The sequence below is a fragment of the Garra rufa genome, chromosome 21, assembly GCF_049309525.1.
Source record: "Garra rufa chromosome 21, GarRuf1.0, whole genome shotgun sequence".
NCBI classification, from domain to species: Eukaryota; Metazoa; Chordata; class Actinopteri; order Cypriniformes; family Cyprinidae; genus Garra; species Garra rufa.
The window spans coordinates 9441420-9465098 of NC_133381.1; the positions used below are offsets into that span (position 1 = coordinate 9441420).

General features: G+C 36.1%; 1 protein-coding gene across 1 annotated transcript in view; it reads right to left on the reverse strand.

Moving 5' to 3' along the window:
* Positions 1 to 1600: 1600 nt before the first annotated feature.
* The window catches only part of ahctf1 (AT hook containing transcription factor 1), a 28135-nt gene continuing 6056 nt past the window's right edge, over positions 1601 to 23679 (reverse strand). The window contains exons 6-36 of the mRNA XM_073827090.1: positions 21819 to 21935; positions 21636 to 21720; positions 21370 to 21520; positions 21153 to 21285; positions 20887 to 21068; positions 20741 to 20802; positions 20534 to 20662; positions 19420 to 19510; positions 19095 to 19184; positions 17182 to 17322; positions 16985 to 17089; positions 16797 to 16896; positions 14604 to 14727; positions 14456 to 14512; positions 13552 to 13698; positions 13169 to 13359; positions 12749 to 12893; positions 12273 to 12404; positions 12029 to 12176; positions 11796 to 11946; positions 10766 to 10873; positions 10515 to 10671; positions 9639 to 9854; positions 8521 to 9532; positions 7882 to 7972; positions 7215 to 7312; positions 6878 to 7140; positions 4299 to 6285; positions 3883 to 3983; positions 3718 to 3788; positions 1601 to 2465 (exon numbers count right to left, since the gene is read on the reverse strand). Of these exons, the coding sequence (XP_073683191.1) occupies positions 2267 to 2465; positions 3718 to 3788; positions 3883 to 3983; positions 4299 to 6285; positions 6878 to 7140; positions 7215 to 7312; positions 7882 to 7972; positions 8521 to 9532; positions 9639 to 9854; positions 10515 to 10671; positions 10766 to 10873; positions 11796 to 11946; positions 12029 to 12176; positions 12273 to 12404; positions 12749 to 12893; positions 13169 to 13359; positions 13552 to 13698; positions 14456 to 14512; positions 14604 to 14727; positions 16797 to 16896; positions 16985 to 17089; positions 17182 to 17322; positions 19095 to 19184; positions 19420 to 19510; positions 20534 to 20662; positions 20741 to 20802; positions 20887 to 21068; positions 21153 to 21285; positions 21370 to 21520; positions 21636 to 21720; positions 21819 to 21935 (6784 nt within the window). The 3' untranslated portion in view covers positions 1601 to 2266. The remainder of the gene's footprint in view (positions 2466 to 3717; positions 3789 to 3882; positions 3984 to 4298; positions 6286 to 6877; positions 7141 to 7214; positions 7313 to 7881; positions 7973 to 8520; positions 9533 to 9638; positions 9855 to 10514; positions 10672 to 10765; positions 10874 to 11795; positions 11947 to 12028; positions 12177 to 12272; positions 12405 to 12748; positions 12894 to 13168; positions 13360 to 13551; positions 13699 to 14455; positions 14513 to 14603; positions 14728 to 16796; positions 16897 to 16984; positions 17090 to 17181; positions 17323 to 19094; positions 19185 to 19419; positions 19511 to 20533; positions 20663 to 20740; positions 20803 to 20886; positions 21069 to 21152; positions 21286 to 21369; positions 21521 to 21635; positions 21721 to 21818; positions 21936 to 23679) is intronic.

The window sequence follows — 23679 nt, forward strand, 5'->3', positions numbered from 1 at the left end:
ACTTTTCTCGTAAAAACGAGATGTCGTTGAAATTATTTTTTTTCTTAATGACAATTATCTCGTAAATCAGCATCTTTTCTCTTAATAACAAGATTTTTTCTAGTAAAAATGGCATGACGATAAAACAACAATTTTCATTAAAATTACATCTTTTCTCGCAAAAACGAGATGTCGTTAAAACCACAATTATCTTGTTAAAACTCTATATTTTTTCATAATAACAAAATATGTCATTAAAATGACATCTTTTCTTGTCGTGATGTTTTTCGCTACATCTTTTCTCGTAATGAGGTGTTTTCTCGTAAAAACAAGATGCCGTTAAAACGTCAATTATCTCATTAAAATGACATCTTTTCTCGTAATAATGATGTTTTCTCGTTTAAATGACATCTTTTCTTGTAAAAATGAGATGATGTTAAAACAATTATCTCATTAAAATGGCCTTTTCTCATAAGATGTTTTCTCATTAAAATTGCATCTTTTCTCGTAAAAACGAGTCGGTTATAACAATTATCTCGTTAAAATTACATCTTTTCTCATAAAAACAAGTTGACGTTATAACGACAATTATCTCGTTAAAATTACATCTTTTCTTGTAATAAAATGTTTTCTTGTTAAAACATCTTTTCTCGTAAAAAGAAACAATTATCTTGTGAAAACAACATTTTTTCTCTTAATAACGAGATGTTTTCTAGTTAAAATAACATTTTCGTGTAAAAATGAGAACCACAATTATCGTGCAAACGTCATTTTTTCACGTTGTTTTTCGTTACATCTTTTCCTTTAAAAACGATGTCGTTAAAACGAAAATTATCTAGTTAAAATGACATCTTTTCTCGTAATAGCGAGAATTTTTCTTGTTAAAACATCTATTCTTCTAATAACTCGTTATTTTTCTCGTATTTTTCATTAAAACATCTTTTCTCATAAAATTGAGATGTCGTTAAAAAGAAAATTATCTTGTTAAAACGAAAATCTTTTCTCGTAATAAGAAATATCGTTAAAACTACATAATTCTTTTCTTACGTTACATCTTTTCTCGTAAAACAAGATGTCGTTTAAACAGCTTTACTCGTAAAAACGAGATATGTCGACACAACGACATAATTATCTTGTTAAAATTACATCTTTTCTCATAAGAGATTTTCCCATTAAAACATTATCTCGTTAAAAGTACATCCTTATAAAACGACATCTTTTCTCATAATGAGATGTCATTAAAACAACAATTATCTCATAAAATGTCACATTTTCTTGTTAAACCGACATCTTTTCTCGTCATAACGAGATGACATTAAAACAAGTTATGCCTTGAACATGTCAGTCGCATTGCTGTCTATGCAGAGTCAGAAATCTCTCTGATTTCATCATAAATACCTTAATTTGTGTTCGGAAGATGTATGAAGATTTTACAGGTTTGGAACGACATGACGGTAATTAATGACAGAATTTTCATTTTTGGTTGAATCATCTTTAAGAGTTACAGATTTGACATGGGCTGGTAAAGAATGTAACACCATTGCAACCCTCTATAATATAGAAGCAACATACATATATTGGTTGAATCAGTATCTCTGAAGAACTACAATACAATACACAATTGTAAATACTGGTTCTGTATTTGAAAGCAAACAGGCATTACAAATAAGTTCACAATGCTGTTCAAAATAAAACTGATGCATCTGAAGGAAAATAAATGTACATTATTATCTGCAATGAACAAATAACGCTGTGTTCACCAGCTTAAGACCTCAAGATAGAGGAGACCAAGTGCCAAGCATCAAAGCAAGAAGTCCATCCATGTAATACGGATGATTTTATTACACTTTCAACCAGTGTAAAGTATCCACCTCCATGAATTGTCTCCCAAGTGGTAAAAGCATAAACCTTACAACAGTTTGATCTGACTTTACGTTGCACAATCTTTCCTGTAAACAAAACAAGTAACAAAATAATTCACAAGTATCAAATTTTATTTATAACATACCTAAAAGGCTATTTACATTTGCATCAATTAGTAGAAACACATTTAAAAACTAAACCTCTCTTTTTTTGGTGCTCAAGTCCCTCGGTGTTCCTCACTGTAAACAGCATAATTTATTATACAAAATTATTCCAAATTAGATGTTTATTTATTCCAAACATTATCCATCGATTACCTTAATTAGAAAACAGCAGTTTGCAGAGCTCTTAGGGCACAGGGAGAACAGACAAAAAAACTAAAAAAATCAAATCGGGAGAGAAGTCCAAATCAAAGAGTTCACAATCAAAGCTTCTTCCTCCTCGTTACAGGTTTAGGGAAAATGGCATCCATCATGCGTTTGCGGCGTAGGTTCATTCTCAGCGAAGGGGTTTCCTTTTCTTCCATTCTCTTTTCGGTTCTGCCGATCGGCTCGAGTGGACTTGCGAGGGGAGAGAGGAAACTGATCTCAACAGGTGGTGGAGGTTCTGGAGCAGCTTTTGTTCTGTTAATAAGACGACAAAATAATTAGGGAAAGACAATCAAACTAAATTGAAGTGATGCACAAACAACACATTACTTAATTATTCTGACAAGCAGATTAAGATTGTATCTTAAAGGATTAGTTCACTCACCAAAGTAAAAAATCCTAATAATTTACTTATCTCCATGTCATCCAAGATGTTCACATCTTTCAGTCAAAAAAAAAAATTAAGGTTTGAGGAAAACATTTCAGGATTTTTCTCCATATAGTTGACTTCAGTGGGGATCAATGGGTTGAAGGTACAATCCTGGAATGTTGTCCTCAAAATTCTTAATTTATTTTCTACTGAAGAATCTTGGATGACATGTGGGTAAGTAAATTATCAGGAAATTTTAATTCTGGAGAAAACTAATCCTTTAACAATGCAAAACCCTGCTTTGACTTAAAAAAAAGAAGAAGTCTCTTCTGCTCACTAAGCCTGCATTTATTTAATCTGAAGTACAGCAAAAACAGTAACAATTTGAAATATTTTTACCATTAAAAAAAAAAGTTTTCTATTTGAATACATTTTAAAATGTAATTTATTCCTGTGATTTCAAAGCTGAATTTTTAGCATCATTACTCCAGTCACATGATCCTTCAGATTTTCTGTTAAAAAAATACATTTATTATTTTTATTATTATTGTTGTTGAAAACAGGCAAGTAGAATTTTATTTCAGGTTTTTTTGATGAATGGAAAGTTCAGAAGAACTGCATTTCTCTGAAACAGAAATCTTTTGTAACATTATAAATTACTTTACCATCACTTTTGATTCAATTTAAACCATCCTTGCCAAATTAAAATATCCATTTCTATAAAAAAAACAAATATTAATAACTGTGTATATAAAGTTACAAAAGCTTTTTATTTCAGAAATGCTGATCTTTGGATTTTTCTATTCGAAGTATTCTGAAATAAAATGTACTCAACGGTTTATGTTTGTCTAATAATTTATGTAAAATGTTTCTTAAGGTCAAATCTGAATATTAGAATGATTTCTGAAAAATCATGTGACTGGAGAAATGATGCTAAAAATTCAGCGTTAAAATCACAGAAATAAATTACATTTTAAAATATATTCAAACAGAAAACAGTTATTTTAAATGGTGAAAATAATTCACATTTTTACTGCTTTTTGTACTCTGGATCAAATAAATGCAGACTTGGTGAGCAGAAGAGAATTCTAAAAAATACATTTGACTGGTAGTGTGCATGCAACATTGGCCATTCACCTGGTTGACCTCTTCTTTCTGGGCTTGACGACCTCAGTTTCAACTGCAACATCATCTACAGGGCCATTGTCCTACAACAGACACAAGAATTTATGAAGCTTGAAGTGTGATGAAGCATAAATAATAGCTGCATTGGTACTCAAACTTTATAAACAAGCTGCTTACCTCTTTGGGTTCAGAATCAGCTTCACCTCCTGAGCTTTGTGTTTGAGGCACAACCTCTGGAACTTCAACTTCATTTCGTACACTAGTTCCTTTTCTCCTTCCTAAAAACAAAAGGATTTTAGATCAATCGGATTGAAGGCATATTAAAGGGTTAGTGCACCCAAAAATAAAATCACCCTCATGTTGCAAATCCTTAAGACTTTCGTTCATCTTCAGAACACAAATTAAGATATTTCCAATGAATATCCGATGAGATGAGCTCTCGGATTTCATAAAATATCTTAATTTGTGTTCTGAAGATGAACAAAGGTCTTACGGGTTTGGAACACCGTGAGGGCGAGTAATTAATGACAGAATTTTCATTTTTGGGTGAACTAATCTTTTAAACCAGTGCAAAAAGGTATAATATTGACTACCTCTTGTTCTTTTCAGGTCAGCAACAGAATCGTCAACAGCTGTAGAGTTTTGTTCTGCCACCTTGCTCGCTCGTGTACGTCTGGCACTTGCAAGTGACTTGCTTGCATGTTCCTGTATCTCATTAGACACCACCAATTTAGATTCTTCCATGTCCACCATTAGAGTTTCATTCTGTGCTGCAGATCTAGTGGGTCTTCTCTTGGCACGTATAATTTCAGTTACATCCGGAACACTTTCCTCCTTGGCTTCCTCGTCTTTGAGTCGCTCTACAAGGGCATCAGCTTGCTGAGCTTCTGTCTCCACTTTCATAGGAGTCAAATCGAGTCTTTCCCTGTCGAGATCCTCACCTTGATTCCAGTGTCGGTTTCTCGTAAGTCGTCTTGAAACACTCTGAAGTTGTGCATCATCAATAATATAAGTTGCATTGTTCACTTTTTCTGCAGTGCTTGCAACAGTCTTTCTCCGGCTTCTTGGAGGAGTTCTAAGAGGTTGATTTAGAGTCGTGGCTTCTTCTGCAGGATCCTGTTGGAAACTTTCTAAAGCTAGTCCTCTGGTAGACTTACGCGTAACTCTACTAGGACTGTGTGCTTTGGCAGGCTGTATTGTCTCCTCTGGGACTTCTTGATGAGCTTCTGGAACCTCAACAAATGGTGCTTGAGATTTTCTAGTACTGTGCCTGACTTGTGTTTCTGAGTCATCAGTGGAGAGGGCCTCATCATCGTCAACCATCGTGCTCCTGGTTTTTCGGGATCCTTTTCTAGGTGTAGCTTTCTGTGGGGTCTTCCGAGCCGGACTTGAAGGCTTTGATACCTTCTCAGAAGGCATGTCTTGATCATTCTCATTGGCAAGCTGATCTGCATCTGCTTTTCTTGTGCTTCTTCTGGGTGTAACAGGAACTTGATAGTCTTGGAGCTGCTTGCCACTCCTTGTAACACGTCTTGGTGTTGAAGGTACTTGAGAATCCATTTGCTCCTCTTCAGTAAGATCCTTCTCTGCATCAAGGTTGGGTACAGGGAATGTTACGGTTTTCCTTGTTCTCCGTGATGGGCTGTGCTGCACCTCTTTAATGTTCTCCAAAATGTCCTCTGTATCTTTTACAGATCTTTCAACTTTTGTTCTTGCGGGCGATTTAGGTCTTCCTGGGGATTTGGGTCTTCCTGGTGACTTTGGCCTTCCCAGCGACTTAGGTCTTCCCACTTGTTTGGTTGTTGAAAGCTCCTCAACTTCTCCAGCCAATAAGGGTGTAGTGTTTATTTGGTTAGACTCTGTTATATTGTCTTTAGCAACCTCTGTATCCAATGTAGAAACTTCATTGACCTCATTGAGTTCTTCTGAAGGCAAGACTTTCTCTGGCAATACTTCACCATGAAGAGGACCATGTGGTTCTTCCTGCATTTCAGGAGGACCAGATTCTAGCCTATCACCATTAGAAAGTTCCTTTGTTTCCTCAACAGAAGGTTCTGCTTCTGGTGTGACTATTTGTTCTTCCATCTGGAGGATCTCATCTGGTTGGTCTTCAATTTTAGGAGCACCAATGACAACAGGTTCAATGTCTGATACTAAGTCTTTGATGTCTTCCAATTTGTCATCTGGAACTTGAACCGTATGCTCCAAGATGACAACTTCAGTGTTGGTTGTAAGCTGATTCTCCACATCCTGAGGTTCTTCTGGTTCATGTAGAGGTAGCAATGCTGCATTGTGGTCCAACTCTGAAGCGTCAGGCAGTTCCTCTACATCTGGATCAAGCATGAGGGTGAAGCTATCTGACTCTTCTGGCACTGCACCATCTGGTGCATTAAGGGTCTCCAAAGTTCCTCCATCTACAAGATGTGTATGCTGCTCCTCAGCCAGCTCTACAGGCACCAGGAGAGTGGTGGATGGCTTAAGCTCCGTATAGCACATTCCATCTTCCTCGTCTAGATCTGCAGGGCCAAGGCCAACCATTACAACTTCACCCTCGTCCTCTGGCATGTCAGTGTCTAGAACCTACAGAGCAAACAAACAATGGGAAAATAAGTCCATGTACAAAAGTTCAGTGTTTTAACCAGGGTTCCCACACCTTACTTCAAATTCATGGACCTTTTAAGGACTTTCCCAGTCCAATACCCTCAACTTCAAAAACTTAATGTGGGGACACATTTCAGGTGACAGCAAGGTTACATTGTGTTACCTTGTAAGATACACTGTTAAAGTTTTCATGTGCCAAACACAACTATGCAAAAAATGCATTTTTTCTTTTTGCATTTATTTTTGGTCATAAGACAAAGATCTGATATTCTATTTGTCATAATTCAACGTAATTCAAACAAGCTAGTATGCATAGGCCACAAAGTGTTAGCGAAATAACACATTTTGGGACCGGAGGGAATAATAAGAATTTTTTTTTTTTCAGAAAACATCTTGCACAAAATTCAAGCCATTTCAAGGACCTACCTGTATGTTCATTTTCAACTTTCCAGGGCCTTGATTTTTTTTTTTTTTTTCAGATTCACAAAATTTCAAGGATTTTAAGAACCCATGGGTACCTTGTTCATCAAGGTTCATCAACATCAAAATAAGATTCAAGTGATGCACGTACCTTCAGCTGTGCCTCAGGTGTGACCAGTGACAGCACCGCATTGGCTTGATCCTGGAGGTACTGCTCATGTGGTGGGAGTTCCTCCATGTACAGGGCAGGAGTTGGCTGGTGGTTACTCCTACCATTACCCTTCACTTCATTTATAATCTCAACCTCACTACCCGAGTCCTCCACCTTCTCATCTTCAGACTCTTCTTCATCTTCGGACTCCTCTGCAGATTCGTCACTAGAGAGCTCATCAGTGTCATTCAAGCTCACTACAGCTGTAGGAAGAATTTTGAGGTTAGATTTAGATGAAACCATGCCATTTAATTTAGAAAACCTGGGATGTACTTACATCTGGACTCTGAGGTAGCAGGTTCTGATGTCTGTGTTTTCAGATCTGCAACATCCTCAGAAGTGGGCTGAACATCCTTAATGTCACTATCTGATTCACTATAGGGTGTAACATCACCAACAAAAGTTAAAAAAAAAAAAAAAAAAAAAAAAAGGTCAAATTGCAGGACATGTGGAATATAGTCAGTCAAACTAATTTTTTTTCAGACACCTTCAACATTTCTCACATTATCATAGTTTATTTGCTAGTTTAGAAAATGGTAATAAAATACAACAAGAACTCTGAGGTAAACGGTTTTAGAATAAATTTATCTTGATAATTACAAATGAATTAGTCAAACCAAAATTTATTCAGATAACTTAAATCAAATTATCAGTTTATTTGATAAAGTTTAAAAAAAATGGTGTCAGAACAAATTCATCTTGATAATGTCAGATAAAGGCATGTAACAAAACATGGTCAGGTCAAAGTGTCAAATCTAATTTTTGGTCGTAGATTATCAATTTTACTGGTAGTCCACTGTATGAAGAATTTTTGGGTATAATATGTCAGAGTTTACTTTATTTTGCCATTTAAATTATATCTTATATATAAAATGTGTCAGAATAATTTTTGGTTTGAAAATCATCTCCTCAGAAAGCATAATAGGAAAGTCATTAAGAAGCACCTTTTGAGTGATCCCTCCCTAATACTGGTCCGGGTTAAAGTTGGAGACAGATCTGGGCCAAATAAATGCTGTTCCACATAGGCATCCAAATCTGAAATATAAAACCATTTTAGACGTTAATTTATCATAAAAAACAGTTCCAGTACAGTTTAAAAGTTTGGGGTTAGAAAATGTTTTAAACATTCACAAAGACTGCAATTATTTGTTAAACTGTTTTCAGTTTTAATACATTTTAAAATGTAATTTATTCCTGTGATGCAAAGCTGGATTTTCAGAAGCTAGTACTTCAGTCTTCAGTGTGACATGATGCTTTAAAAAAAAAAAAAATCTAATATGCTGATTTGATGCTCAAGAAACACTGCTTTTTATTATCAATGTTGAAAAAAGTTGTGCTAACCAATATTTGTGGAAACAGTGATACTTTTTTAGGATCGTTGATTAATAGAAAGTACAAAAGAACAGCAATAATTTAAAAAATATATATTTTAAAACATTATAAATTTACTGTAAATTTCCACCAATTTAATACAACTAAATTGAAGCATTCAAGTATATATATATATATATATAAAATAAATAAAAATAAAAAACAGTTACTGACCCAAACTTTTGAAACGTAATGCATGTCAGAAAAAGTACCTGAGGTTTCCATAGATTCGTCTTTACAATTTTCATTGATCTCAGGTTCACTAGTCATTTGTTCGTGGTTCACCAACTCAACCGCTGGAATCTCAGATACAGAAGCTTCACAGACCAGCTGTTCTGGTACTGCCTCTGATACCTTGGTGACAGCTGGTTCATCAATAGTGTTATAAGCAGTATTTTCTTCCATGGACTGGTTCACAGGCTCTATAGGAGGAGGAAAACTGAGAGCTTCAACAAAAATGGAGGATGTGTTTTGTGACTCTTCAGCTTCACTTGGTTCCTGGACTTCCTGATGTTTAGAAATCTCAGCCAAAGCTTCAAAGCTTGTTTCCTGTTCTGGAACAAGCATATATGGTTCCATAACTGCATCTGGCTTGAGAACCTGAGCTTCTGAAGTTTCTTCAATCTGCTTCTCAGTTACTTCCCTCACATGATCGTTCTCAACATCAACATGCACCTCAAGTTTCTCACTCCTGCTGAGGGCTTCTTGTGCATCTGAAAGTCTCTTTCCATGGGATGAATCTTTCTCTGTATCCTGAGCTATATTCAGCTCTTCCTCAGGCAGCGTAACAGAGGGTAATTCTGCAGTTGTGTTGTCTTCAACAGGAGACATACGTTCCTCTAAAGTGTCTGGAAGTCTTAAGGTTACCTCCCGATCCACACTAGTGTTTACTTGTGTTGCCATTAGATCTTCAGGAGCAGGAGCATCATGGAACTCAAGAGTGGTATCAGACTGATTAGATACAAGACTTGCTTCTTGTCCCAGACTAGGACGTCGCAGAAGAGTGGGAAGCACTTGTTTGGACTCCGCAGGGATCTCTTTGACAGAGGATCCACTCTCAGATTCCAAATCAGGATGCTCTTTGTCTTCCAGCGAGGGCATGCATGTCCTCTTCAGATCTGCTTCTTCCTCTTCAGCATCTGAATGTTCACTCCAGGCTGCAAAATTTGCTTTGGGAGGTGGGGAAGATCTCTTAGGTGTATGAAGCTCCCTGTTAATTGCAATCTGTAAAGAACCATAACCATACTGTTAAAAAAATATATGTATTTTCATTCCTTTTTATGGAAACTCATTTCAACATTTAATTTCAGATGTGGAAGAGACATGTTACCCCATTGTTCCAGTGGACAGAGCCCTTGGGAGCTTCTGGAGAATCAGCCTCCTCTATGAAGGTAATACGGCTCTCTTTTGAGCGGAAAGGAGGAGTGACTGAATGGCCTGGGGAGGCAGAAGGGGTGGCTACAGGAGTGGGACGTAGGCTGCTCCTCAGAATAGACTGTGGGGTGAATGCTGAGAAAACTGGGCCTGATGCCAAAGCTCGAGCTCTCTGAAAACCAAAGAGTTTATAATGAGGTGGGTAATTTCTTTCAACACTTGAGAAAGAACAAACAGCACAATTAAAGATATAGTTTACCCACAAATGAAAATTCTGACATTGACAGCAACATTCAAGGCTCAGAAAGGTAGTAAGGACATCATTAAAATAGTCTGTGTGACATCAGTGGTTCAACCTTAATTTTATGAAGCTACAAGTATACTTTTTGTGTGCAAAGAAAACAAAAATAATGACTTGATTCAACAATTTCTTCTCTTCCATGTCAGCCTTCGACTCATTTTCACCACGACTGACACGGAAGACAAGAAATTGTTAAATAAAGTCATTCTTTTTGTTTTCTTTGTGCACAAAAAGTATTCTCATAGCTTCATAAATTACGGTTGAACCACTGTCAGTGGACTATTTTAACAATCTCCTTACTACTTTTTTGGGCCTTGAATGCGTTAGTTGTGTTGCTGTCTATGCAGGGTCAGAAAGCTCTTGTATTTCATCAAAAATATCTTAATTTGTGTTGTGAAGATGAACGAAGGTCTTACGGGTTTGAAACGTCAAGAGGGTGAGTAATTGATAACAGACTTTTGGGGCAACTTTCCCTTTAAGTCACAAATAAGTGAGCTTTTGTTCAAAGTTTTACAAACCAAAGGGTCTCACCTTTACCACTTGTGGAGTTTGTAGCAGACTGAGTTCAGGAGCCTTGCTGACACTCTTCGGACCAGTCCACGAGGAAATGGACCTTGTAGGAGTGCCAGGCAAATTAGAGCTCTCTGGAGTATTCTGGGAAGATGGCTGCACAACCAAATCCAGAAGCCTGGTAACAAAAGCAAGGAAGATGTTACTAGAGTCTTTTGAGATGTAAATCAAGAAACTAACAACACACTAAAACCAGTCTTTGACTGTTGTACCTGGACATTCTCTTGGTTAGCATGTTAATGGGAGTTCCTACAAAAGCCTCGGGTTGATTTGGAGAGGATGGATGAAGGCTAGGCACTTGAATTTCAGAGTCTTTGGGGCTGTACAAGAAATCCAACAGGAAAAAATGAACTTAAAACAGATTTTAAAGGAAACTCTGGGTATTAAGACTTGTATGGCTTAGGAAAACGTAAATGATGTCTCTTACTGAAATACGTAGTAGAGTGCCATTATTTTGATGACGTGAAATGGTTGCACACAGTGAGATACTGACACTACCTATTGCTATTTTTACCGCACCACAACAATTTGGAAAATAAAATAATGATACAATGTCACATTATGCAGCTTTTGGTTGAAATATTCAGTGAAAGGGCAACAAGAGAGGCAATGTAAGCCTTCATTGCTTTTCTAGCAATAAGAGGAGGAGACAAGAATGGGAAGATGCCTGTGGACGAATAAAACTGATGCCTTTGAGAATTTTAGTAGACCACAGCTACTGAAAGAGCTTACAAATGGCAGAAACAAGAATCACTAGAGGCCATCCTGGCAGGATGTAAACATATTGATGCAGCAGCCACTGAATGAGTTTCTCAGCATGGTTTTCACTCAATATCAAGGGTGTTTAGAAAAAAAAAAAGAGAAAAAAAAAAAATCAACAGTACGACATTTGGTTTGAGCCTTCCCTTATATCCAATGTCACCTGTAAGCTCTTTCAGAAGCTGTGCTCATCGTATCAGTATTTTCTGAGTTGTGTTGTGGTAAAAATAACAACAGATAGCACCAGTATCTTACAAAGTGCAACCATTTCATGTCACTGAAATAATAGCACCCACCATAATCCAAAATATGTATAAAATGATGTGAATTTTTTAAAATAACAAATCTTTCATGGGTTTATTACTTTATATTTCAGTAAAAGACATCATTTATGTTATACCAAGCCATGAGCGTCTTAATACCCGGTGTTCCCTTAACAAGAAAAGATTTCATATGAAGGCTAGAAAATACTTAGTATACTACCTTTTGAAAGGAGATGAATCAGGAGTGGTGTTCTTGCCAACCCATACTTCCTCGATCTTTGAGAGGACATTATTAATAAAGGCTGCTCTGGTCATCACACTTTCAGAGGCTGAACGTTTAGCTACGGTTGACAGAGGCTGGGGTCTTTTAACTAGGAGTGAGAGAAAAGTAGGATAAATGCCAATTGCTAACAACTTGTGTCAAATTCTTACACTCCGTCCCATCATCAGTACCTTCTCTGTGAATCGTAGCAGGGTGTTGGTATGGTTTTGCTCGTTCAATGGCTAATTTTCGTTGAACCCGAGGAAGAACCTTCCCATACTGATTGAGAATGGAGTTCCTTGTGTTTGATCTTTCCTTCATTTTAGGATCCCGATCAGCCTGAATAACAAAATTATAATTTTGTTGATTTTTTTTTTTTTTTTAAGCTAAACTGATGAAAAACAGATGTAGACTACAATATGAAACTGAACATACCGCTAGGTTCACTTTGAGGGTCTGGTTGAGTTGAAGTGCAGGCACATAATTTGCCTGTTGGAGGTAGTGGACCATGAGCAGCTCTCGGTTCTGGAAACCTCCGTTGCTTTGAAGGAACCGCTCCAAGCACTCCTAAACAGGCACATTTGAGAAAAAAAAAAAAAAAGGTCAAAAAGTGCTAATATACACAAGTTTTTTGCAAGAACTTTTCTGCTCACCAAAGCTGCATTTATTTAATAAAAATATTGTAATCATTTAAATTTTAGTTCTTAGCAGCCATTAATTCAATGTCACATGTTTCTGTATTTGAGTATGGTGATTTGCTACTCAAACATTTATTACCAATGTGGAAACAGTGATGGATTTTTTTCCTTTGAAGAATAAAACGTGGCAGAATGGTAGTGCATATTAAAGATATAAAAATAATGTGACATTCTGTGCCATTAATATTAAGCACTACAGAGATTTGCTCAAACCTGTTCTGCAAGTCCAAGGGGCAGCTTCAGCAGCTCTTTCATCAGTCCCAGCTCCTGACAGGTCTCAAAAAGAAACTTCATCACCTCATCCATGTTCAATTTGTTACAGTGCTGCCTTAGCAAAGCCCAGGCCTCCACAATACACCTGGTCAGTCGAAAACAAATGAAGGGTAAGAGTCTAGCAACTTTAAACAAGTCCACTTTAAGCTGATAAACACTATCAGTCAAAAGACTTAATGTTTTTAAAGTCTCTTCTGCTCACAAGTCTGCATTTATTTGATCCAAAGTAGAGCAAGAAAAGTAAAACGAGCAAATATTTTTAGCATCATAACTCCAAACACATCCTTCAAAGAAACATTAAAAATCTTTTGACTGGTAGTGTATTAGTATATTAAATACAATGGTATACTACAAACATACCTGTTGTGAAGCAGGACAGAGAGGCACAACTTGGCTTGGTTGGTAGTGCACAGAGGTGGCTTCATCACATGCAGGTAGCGCAGGGCGATGCTGTGTTTCTGCTGGCACATCAAAGCCTGCAAGACACGCTCATGCTGCCAGCTCCACAGAGAGTGACTGGTGGCTGGGTGCAACAGCAGCTCCAGAGAGCTCTGGGAGAGATGAAAACCATTCAGTACAAATTATTCATGAAGTATTATGTTGTAAGTACCTCTGACATTCATACAAAACAAACAAAGAGTAGCGTTTAAACTGATATAGCTCTCTTATCTTCTAGTAGATTATTTTTCTGTTGTCACCAATCATAAATAGTAGTATAAGTGTAAAAACATTGATTTTTATACCTCATGATCATGATGATCTAGCAACCACAGGCCTTGTACCAGTTTCACCAACCCAATGGGAATGGCAAACGCTGTGGGAAAAGACTCCACGGATGCCCCACTTTTATTAGGAAATGAGTACATCACATCCAGTAGCAAATAAACAATCTAAAAGGCTGAGTCAAGGATTAATCTTTACTAACCAATAGGGATGTACCAATATAAAAATCTCACTACACGATAATATCACAATGCAATATTATTGCAGTGAAAAAAAAAAAGACAAATGAAGACTTGGAAAGTAAAACATTTTGTATATTTTAAAGTTAAATTATTCTATCTAATGCACTTTAAGAGTTCAAAATTAAGAGCTCCAACCCATATTCATAACTAAGAAAACTTAAAGAAGTGAATTGACTTGTACCTGAACTTTAAAGGGGACTCGACCCTCTTTTTATTTGTGGTATACTGTCTCAGTCTAAATTACATTCACACTGGTGTTTTAGGATGGCAAACAAATTTGAATATTATAATAATTAGAACGTTATATTATTTTTATTCCTATGACAGTAACAGCCGTACACTGTAAAACAATTGCACTGTAAAATAAACGAAAATGCATATTTCAAAGGTATATTATTTTTGCTTTACACTACAGAAGGGAAATTAAAATTCTTCTTTCCTCATTTTGAAACTTGATAAAGAAAAACAGATAAAGTGAAAACAGACTTGATAAAGAGATCAAGTCATATTGTGCTTTTGGTTTTAGTTCGTTTAACAGATAATATGCCAAAGCATAATGGCCCAAAAAAGAAGTTTAAATATATTTAAAAAAAATACCCTTTTTGTCCAGAAGACCTATTGTGTCATATAGTCATGTGAACATATTTATGGCAAGATGTAGTAAAGAACCACAAAAGGATACAATAGCATGTTTGGCAGATTCTTCAATGTTTTCCAGGAGGTAAATATCCAGCAAGGCCTGTACCAGGAACAGATCACAAAAAAATTAAAACTAAGTGCAGTTGAGATCGGCAATGTTGTATAAACACATTCGACAAGTCTTAACTTACATGAAGTGATGGGGGAGGATACTGTCCGGTTCCACCCTCATCCCTTCTCCAAAGTTCTATAAGGCGTTCCCCACACTGACTCACTAGGCCATCAATCATGAGGCAATCTGCACACCACTTGTCCCTATTGAAATACAAGGATTATTTTCAAATTTATTTTTTGTACCTTGTTAGATATAATATGACTTTTGGTAACATAAAATAAGCATAAGTTATGTTAAAGGATTAGTTCACTTCCAGAATAATAATTTCCTGATAATTGAATCACCTCAATGTCATCCAAAATGTTAATGTCTCTCTTTCTTCAGTTGAAAAGAAATTAAGGTTTTTGAGGAAAACATTCCAGGAATTTTCTCTTATTGTGGACTTCAGTGGAAGCCAACGGGTTGAAGGTCCAAACTACAATTTCAGTGGAGCTTCAAAGGTGCTCTACACGATCCTAGCCGAGGGACAAGGGTCTTATCTTGCGAAACGATCGGCCATTTCAAGAAAATAAAAATGTATACACTTTAACTACTAATGCTAATAATGCAGTAGCTCCATGCATAGTCACGTTGGAAAGATCATGTGACATAGGTGGTACCAACCCAGTGTTTATAAAGCAAATGTGCAAAGAAAGTCATATAAATTAGGGATGCACCGAAATAAATTCTTGGCCGAAACCGAAAAAAGAGGAAACCAAGGCCGAAAACCAAAAACCGAAACACCGAAAGAATTATGCCAATTATTAGTACCATTGCATTTATGGCTATGATGACTGTGTACTAATCTTACTAAAATCAAGGCATTGCAATTGTATAAATTAATATTAAAGTTTCAAAGAATAAATCAATTTTATTAATTTAAACAATTATTATCATCAATCAAGTATTATATTACTTAAATAACATATACATATATTTTACTGCCTATGTTTAAATAGTTTAATTGTTTAAATTTTTATAACATTATCTTGTGGATCCATCAGTTCACATTTACAACTCTATTATTCTCTTCCAGCAGGAGGCACTTTCAGAATGGTAAACAAAGCAGAGCAGCAAATGACTATGAAACGTGCAGCACTCATATTTATTCAATGGATAGCCATTTGAAGTTTCATCGCAATTCTTGTCTTTCAGTCCCCACATATAAGACCACCTGAAATCATAATTAAGACTTTCTTAACCCCTAATAACATTGCAGTTATCAATGAAAATTAAGAGCTTTATTTCAGGAACCGACTTTCAAAAACAAAACAAAAAAATATGTTTCTTTTTAATTTTTTCCCACCATGTTCGGGGCACGAAAAAATATTAGGGGACTAAATTAATATCAGCATATTTTGTATTTTTCGTCATTGTATAATCGTCTCTCATTGTCTCTGAGAGAATGCACATCAGATGCGGAAAGCACTGTCAGTTTTTACTTTCACTTTAACATATTGCGCAGTTTCACGTTGCTTGTGTGATATCCACTGGCTCACCTCCATGGTTTAAAACAAATATTTATAAAAATACAGTATATTGACAAGACAAAAATATTGCAACGTAACACCAACGTAAAGCCATTGTTTTTCACTCACTGAAAGCTACATCTGTCTCGATCTCTGCTCTCATCACTGGCTGCACGCACGACTGCAGACACACCCCCTCTTGAAATTGTTATTACAAGGTTTGCAAATCGCTATCCGTGGGTCTTTCTCAGATACATTGAAATACGTCCACACCGCAGACGTGTTGCTTCAGACAAGCACGTGCAGGCTGCGGTTTCTGTTTGCGTCAACATACTGTTTCTGTGATAAAAATCTTCGGTGGCCGAATATTCGGTGCATCCCTAATATCAATATTTATTTTTAGAAAGTGACCAATTGCTTCACTAGACAACACCCTTACTTCTCAGCTGGAATCGTGTAGAGCCCTTTGAAGCCGTATTGAAACTGCAGCTTGGACTTTCAATCTTTTGGCTTCCACAGAAGATATGGAGAAAAATCCTGGAATGTTTTCCTTAAAAACTGTAATTTCTTTTCAGCTTAAGAAAGAAAGACATGAACATCTTGGATGACATGGAGGTGAGTAAATTATGTTTTTTTTTTCTTGAAGTGAACTATTCCTTTAATTTATGCATTTTATTTTATCATAAACCAAATATATTAAATAATATTAACAATACTAAATAATAAAAGGCTAACGGTTCTTTGGAAATTCATGCACTTACTTAGCCAGTCTCCGCAGCTCCTCCCTCTGGCTGATGTAGTAATTCTTTATAATAGAATGGCTGTAAAAGGGCCTTGATATTTGCAGCACATCATCATCATCTGTTGACAGAAGACGACTTGCAATTTATCATATGCAATGCACAGATTTGTTTAATAAGTCTAAATGAAGCTTTGAACAAGGTCATACCAGAGCCCTCTGGAAGGAGACCAGTCCGGCAGAACCACAGAACCACCTGAGCGTACTGGGAGATCAAGCTGGACACCATGCATTTATTCATGAGTCCAATCAACCCTGCAAGTAATCAAAAATTAGTCAGTCACTGATTTAGTCAGTGATTTTTAACTTCACATGCCAGAGCAGAACAGTGTAATGTTCGTAAATACCTTTCTGTGTGAGCTCCTGAGCCTCATTTAGCAAACAGTGGAAAATGGTGCTGAGGTTTGCCAGCAAGCGCTGACTGTGCTGTAGCAGCTGCAGTGTCTGGGGATCTGTAAAGTTTGCGGAGCTGTCAAAGAGCGGAGCACCTAGAGAAAAAGAGAAAAGCACGATCAGAACGCTGTTGAATTTGCAATAAAACAATATTCAGAGTAGGGCTGGGCGATATGGCTGAAAACTATATCACGATATCAGTGTTTCATATCGGTCGATATCGATAATTATTGATATTTTTATGACCCATTTAAAATAAGGACCAGGAGAAAAATATATTACACTCAAGCATTTTTATTTTAAACTTAACCTGCCTCTGATCATAATCCCCTCAGTTATTAAGACAGAAATGTCAACAACCATGGAAAACTCAAATAATTAAAATGTAAACATAAGTCTAAATTCACAATATACACTTAATTATCTCTTAATCCTCAATTCAAACCCCATTCATTGTCGATGAAGTGAATGGTCAAGCTAATGTATGGCCCAGAAGTACGGCTTGACCACAGGTCAGAGGTTGTTGCAAAGTACTTGGCTGATTATATTTTTTTCTGCACAGATTGCTGGTTGCCAGTAGCCAACATTACTTCTTTCCCGGTACTTTAGCCTATACTTTGTGTAATAACAAAAATATTTATTTAAGTGAAAAAATAAGTCCAAAACTTTCAACATTTTGAACAATAGGGCCTTACAATTTTTTTTTTTTTCAGAAAATCTTGTTTTAATTTTTCTGATAATCAAATGAAAGCAAAATCACAGATTTATTTTTAAAAATAAAAATAAACGGAGCTTTACTGTTAAAATTAATACATAGAAAATTATATTCAGTTAAAAAAAGGTTTAATAATAATAGTATTTTTTCAACAATTAAGTGGTGACTCTTTATTTTATTTTTATCATATATATTGTTTTATGTAAATTATTTAAATGTGAACATATAAACACCTACATTATACTGTACAGTAATATAAGACTAATATTGTTCTGTTACATGTTAAACCGTACTTTTATTTTGACAGGTTGCCTGAACATATAAACACCTACATTATACTGTACAGTAATATAAGACTAATATTGTTCTGTTACATGTTAAACCGTACTTTTATTTTGACAGGTTGCCGTGAAGTTTCAGTGTGTATACAGTATGAATGATGCTAGTTTCACTAATGAAACGGTAAAATTGACAAAAAGTGACACTCACAGCAGCTTTGGAGATGTATTTATTGGAGTTTGTCTGTTCATGTGAGATGCAAAGGCCAAAAATTAGCGGGAGCGTCACGTGTGCATTATGCGTGTAACGTTAGTGAAAATAAAACGCGTCTCCTCCATTCATACATATAGAGGCAAACGGAACATGCAGGATTCTTATTGAAACGGTCTTTTTGCATTTCAGTTTTCACAGACACTAGTCCATATCGCGATCTGAATTAATTAACAGACCAACTTTTGATTTATTGGTCCAAAAATCGACGAATTCCGCGGCATTCCGCCCTATAGTAAAGTCCGTTTTTATGAATGGAGTCCGCGATCCCGTCTGTGAGGAGACACTGTAAACGCGCGATCATGTAGAGACAGAAATCAAATGCCGCCGTGTAAATAAGATAAATAACATAAGGCTATTTAGTTTGTTTAATACAACAACATGGACCCGTTCTGTAGGAAAGATAACCTTAACTTCTATTGTGATCTGGCGCTATGAACTGAACGTTAAAGGGGGGCTTGGCGGGCCGACGAAGAATACAAAATATCGAACGTTTTATCGAACACATTTTTTATTGATATCGATCTCTTGTCTATCGCGATATATATCGTTATCGTTTTATCGCCCAGCCCTAATTCAGAGAACTGAGTGTTGAAAACTCACAGATTTCATCCAGTTCTTCTTTGGTGCGCACAACCTTATTCCAGGCCCACTCCAGTATGTAGCGCAGATTGACGGCTGACCCTGGTTGCTCTGCGTGCAGAAATTTGCCAGAAAGTTATATGAGGTACTTGAGAAATGGTTGCTGAAAAGTCAGCTTTACTGTCACAGAAATAAATCACATTTTATTAAAACAGAAAAGTTTTTAAATTGCAATACCAGTACAATATGACTGCTTTTACTGCATTTCTGATCAAATAAATGCTGTCTTGGTAAGAATAAGAGACTTTTTCAGAAAAGGCAAAAGCATTACTTATCTCATCCTCACCTTCAGTAGTCCACTGTTTAATACAGCCAGTGATGAGTCCCAAAGAGCTCGTCTCCACAGCAGTGCACAAGATGGCATCAAGCTGCTCTTCCTGAATTCAAATCACAACATATGAAATAAATATGTGCATTACTGCTATACACTACCAGTCAAAAGCTTTTGAACAGTAAGTTGTATAATATTTTAAGTCCCTTTTGCTCACCAAACCTGCATTCATGAAAATACAAAGCACAGCAAAAACAAGAAAAATGTTGACACATTTTTACTATTTAAAATAACAGTTTTTTGTTTGAAAATACTTTAAAATGTAATGTTTTCCAGTGATTTCAAAGCTGTATTTTAGTATCATTACTCCAGTCACATGATCCTTCAGAAATCATTCTAATATGCTGATTTGCTGCTCCAAAAACATTATTATTATTATATTATTGTTGAAAACAACAGTAGATTTTTTGTAGGTTTCTTTGATGAATAGAACGTTCAGAAGAACAGCATTTACCTGTAATTGAAATCTTTTGTAACATTATAAAATGTCTTTATCACTTTTGATCAATTTAAAGCATCCTTGTTAAATAAAAGTATTATTTTCTATAATTTCTCTAATTACACTGACTTCAAGCTTTTGAATGGTATAGTGTATGTCACAAAAGCTTTTTAGTTCCATATAAATGCTAATCTTTAGATCTTTATATTAATCAAATAATCCTGAAAAAAAAAAAAAAAAAAAAACTCAACTGTTTTAAATATTGATATTAAATGTTCCTTGAACAGCAAATCAACATCAGAATGATTTCTCAAGGATCATGTGACACTGAAGACTGGATTATGATGCTGAAAACTTAGTTTTGATCACAGCAATAAATTACATTTTGAAAATATACTTAAAATAGAAAACTGTCATTTTAAATAGTAAACATATTTCAGAATTGTACTGCTATTGTTGTACTTTGGATCAAATAAAGAGACTTAAAAATCTTACTGTTCAAAAACTGGTAGTGTAAATCCTCTAATACCAGCAGTTCAACATGTGAGTGAAATATATTAAGATACCAAGCCAACAAATTAGACTAGTGTTTAGTTACTCCTGTATAATGTCAAATAAAATGTGTGATACCTGTGAGAGACTGGAGGGCTGGACATCAGCCAGACGAGAGGAAAGGAGGCCAGACATGAGACAGCGTGAGTATCCATTAGAAATGCTGTCACCTAAACTTGGTGCCACCTTCTTTAAGTAGCTCAGGGTCTAAGAGTAGAGAAAAAGTTTAACAAACAAAAAACAAGAATGCATAGCATATTGTACACAAAAGGGCCAAAATCTAACCTCTTTCTGATAGCCAGAGCAAGTAAAGTGCACAATTCCAGCATTAAGCAAACAACTTCCATCTAGAAGAGAAATTGAATGAGATTACATAACACCACCATTACACATGCAATAAACGATCATATTAAGAAATGAACGTGTCTTGCCAAAGTTGTAGGTTGTGGGATTGAAGAACTGTTCCGGTGGAGGACAGGTGTAGGGCAGACCCCTACTTAGACTGCGCTCATGAATCAGGATGTCCAACAAAGTACAGGGAGCTGTCATTTCGATCACACAGTCAAGAGACCACACTGCCAGATACGGACAGTTTCGTAAGGATTCTCCCGTTCTAAATGAGAAGGAAAAAGTCTGTTTACATGTCCCTCGCCAGAAATCTGACTGCACTTTTAACCTTTACTATAAGCATACCCACCTTAATGAATCTGGCATCTGAGCATGGTACCATCGGTTAATGTCAAAAACACCTATGAAGGTCGACGGCTGACCTTGTCCATACGATTTAACTTGCCAGCTAAAAACTGACACACTTGTATCAGGAGAAGTCACTAAAAAGCAGAACAACGAATGTTATAGAAAGCATGCAATGTCAATCAATCTCTGAAGAGTACGATTTGGACATGTAAAAACACCTTCGTTCATGCCATCATCACGATCAGGGTGGTGACGAAACTTCTCAATGGTTTGACAGCTGATCAGACGGGTATTGGTGGCCTGAGCTCTTAAAGGAAACGCTGTACCGTTCAAGTCCTGACTGTAACGTTCCTCACAATACTCTAGACCCTACAAATCAAACATCACACATTCATTGAATATTTTGCAAGAACTTAGTATACAGGTACAAAAACTGTAACACCCAAAATAATTTGAGAATGGAGAATCTTGAATAACTCTGTACCTCATAAATAATTTTCCCTGATGCCAAGCACTTCCTCTCTCCAAAGGCCAGTTGTAATAAATGGAGGCTGACTACATCACCTTCTCTGCAAAGACAAAAATACACCGGAATAAAATCAGAACAAAACATTTAGATGATTACGTCACCCTATTTTGATAGCAGCACATGAAACAGCAAACTTACTGATCCTGTGCAGACTGCACTGCCCACAGATAGCAGCAGTTCCGTGGGTCATTCTCTGGCTCCTGAAAGGTAAATGCATAGACAGGCACTCTGCCACCCTCTAGCTGTGAGTGATATCTGGAGAGCAAGATAACATGTTCAGAAACAAATTCATTAGTGCATCAATTCATGTTGAAATGAAACAGAAGCAGCAACAGATCTCTTCTTCCATAATGTGACATACATCTTAAGTAAAACGTATTGCTGTTAACTTTAACATGCAATTACATTAATTCAGGTCACGCTTCTTTTAAAGACGACCTATTATGTCCCTCTTACAAGAAGTAATTCTTACGAACAAAATGTTGTCACAATACCCCACAGATAATTTATTATATCATTCTAAAAATGCCTATTTTGAGTGGAAGCGTGGCTTCCATGTCTCTTTAAATGCAAATGAGCTGCTGCTCACACCCCCTTTTCCAAAATAGAGCTGTGCATTTACAGCTCATACTTTAGATATTCTGCCAAAAAAACATCTGTTTGGTTTTGATTATCATGTCTATCATGCTGAAATCATGTGTTTTAAACCATATTAGTTTAAACTTCTGATATACGCTTTTCTGAAGCACAGCTGTAACATGGCTTACAAGTTCTAAACTATGTTCTCTTTCATGTCTTATTGCGCTTAAATAGTCAAATACACACAAGTTTGTTAAAACATGATTTACAAAAACAGTCAGTTATGTCTGTGAAGGTAAACAGCTGGGAAATTGCATGTTTATATTAGATCTGTGTGGCAGCAGCATAATATGCAGAAAATAAATCAATAAAGTCATTGCTCTCGTCTCCTCTGAGGCTGAGACTCTATATAGTATTCTGTGCAGCCAAAGACAAAACAGTTAGCATTCTTTGCTTGAACTGTCGCCAAAGAGTATAGAAGTACCAAGAGGCGAAACTCAATAGAACGCTCCATAGCAACAGTTCCGCCCATGACGTAACTGTGCTGCCGCCATTTTGGACTGACACCTACACAAAACGCCGTAGAATAATACGAGCCAGTCGCACTTGACCAACTTACAATGGCCTATGTAAAGTTTGTATATATATGTATTTATATCTAAATTAAATATTATAGACAGGTCCCCTTCACCAATTTTGTTTCATACTGCTTACTGTTTACCAAGTAAACCGATACAATTACTGCAAACCCTTTACTTACCCATATCCATGTTCTATTGTATTTTTTTCCTTAAGTTAAAAACTTAATGTAGTAAAATAACCAGATTCGATGTTTGGTAGTGATAGAGTCAGACACACTCAAATTTATTTATTCACAATGTAATTTTTTTTTTTAATTAAAAAATACATTTATAAAGAAATGGTACACATTCATAAAAAAACTGTTCAAATTTATCACAAAATATGAACACCAAGCAACCATTGTCTCAAGGACTCCAACTATTGTGAGGTCTCTGTAATTTGTCATGTATTAAGTGAACACTGAACTGAAAATAGTGATAGATCAAAATCAAATAAGCAACAGAGATCAAAACCACCACCGGCAATTGTGTTAGAAGGGATTAAGAGAGAGAATATATTTGTACTGTATCAAGTGCACACATTTAACATTAACCGTAAATAGTAAGATAAATAAAGTGGAAGTGGTAGTAAAAGATCAAAACTATCAGCAGCAATTTTGTGTTTATGTGAGAGAGAAAATTGTCAAGCAGTCCTGCTAACAATTTAATATGTACTGTAAAATCAATTCATAGTTAAAATATTTCCTTGTTATTATTATTACCTTTGTGGATCACTTGGAAACCGGTGAAACGCAAAATCATGCCTGGTGGATTGATAACTGCTGCAATTTATTACAGCA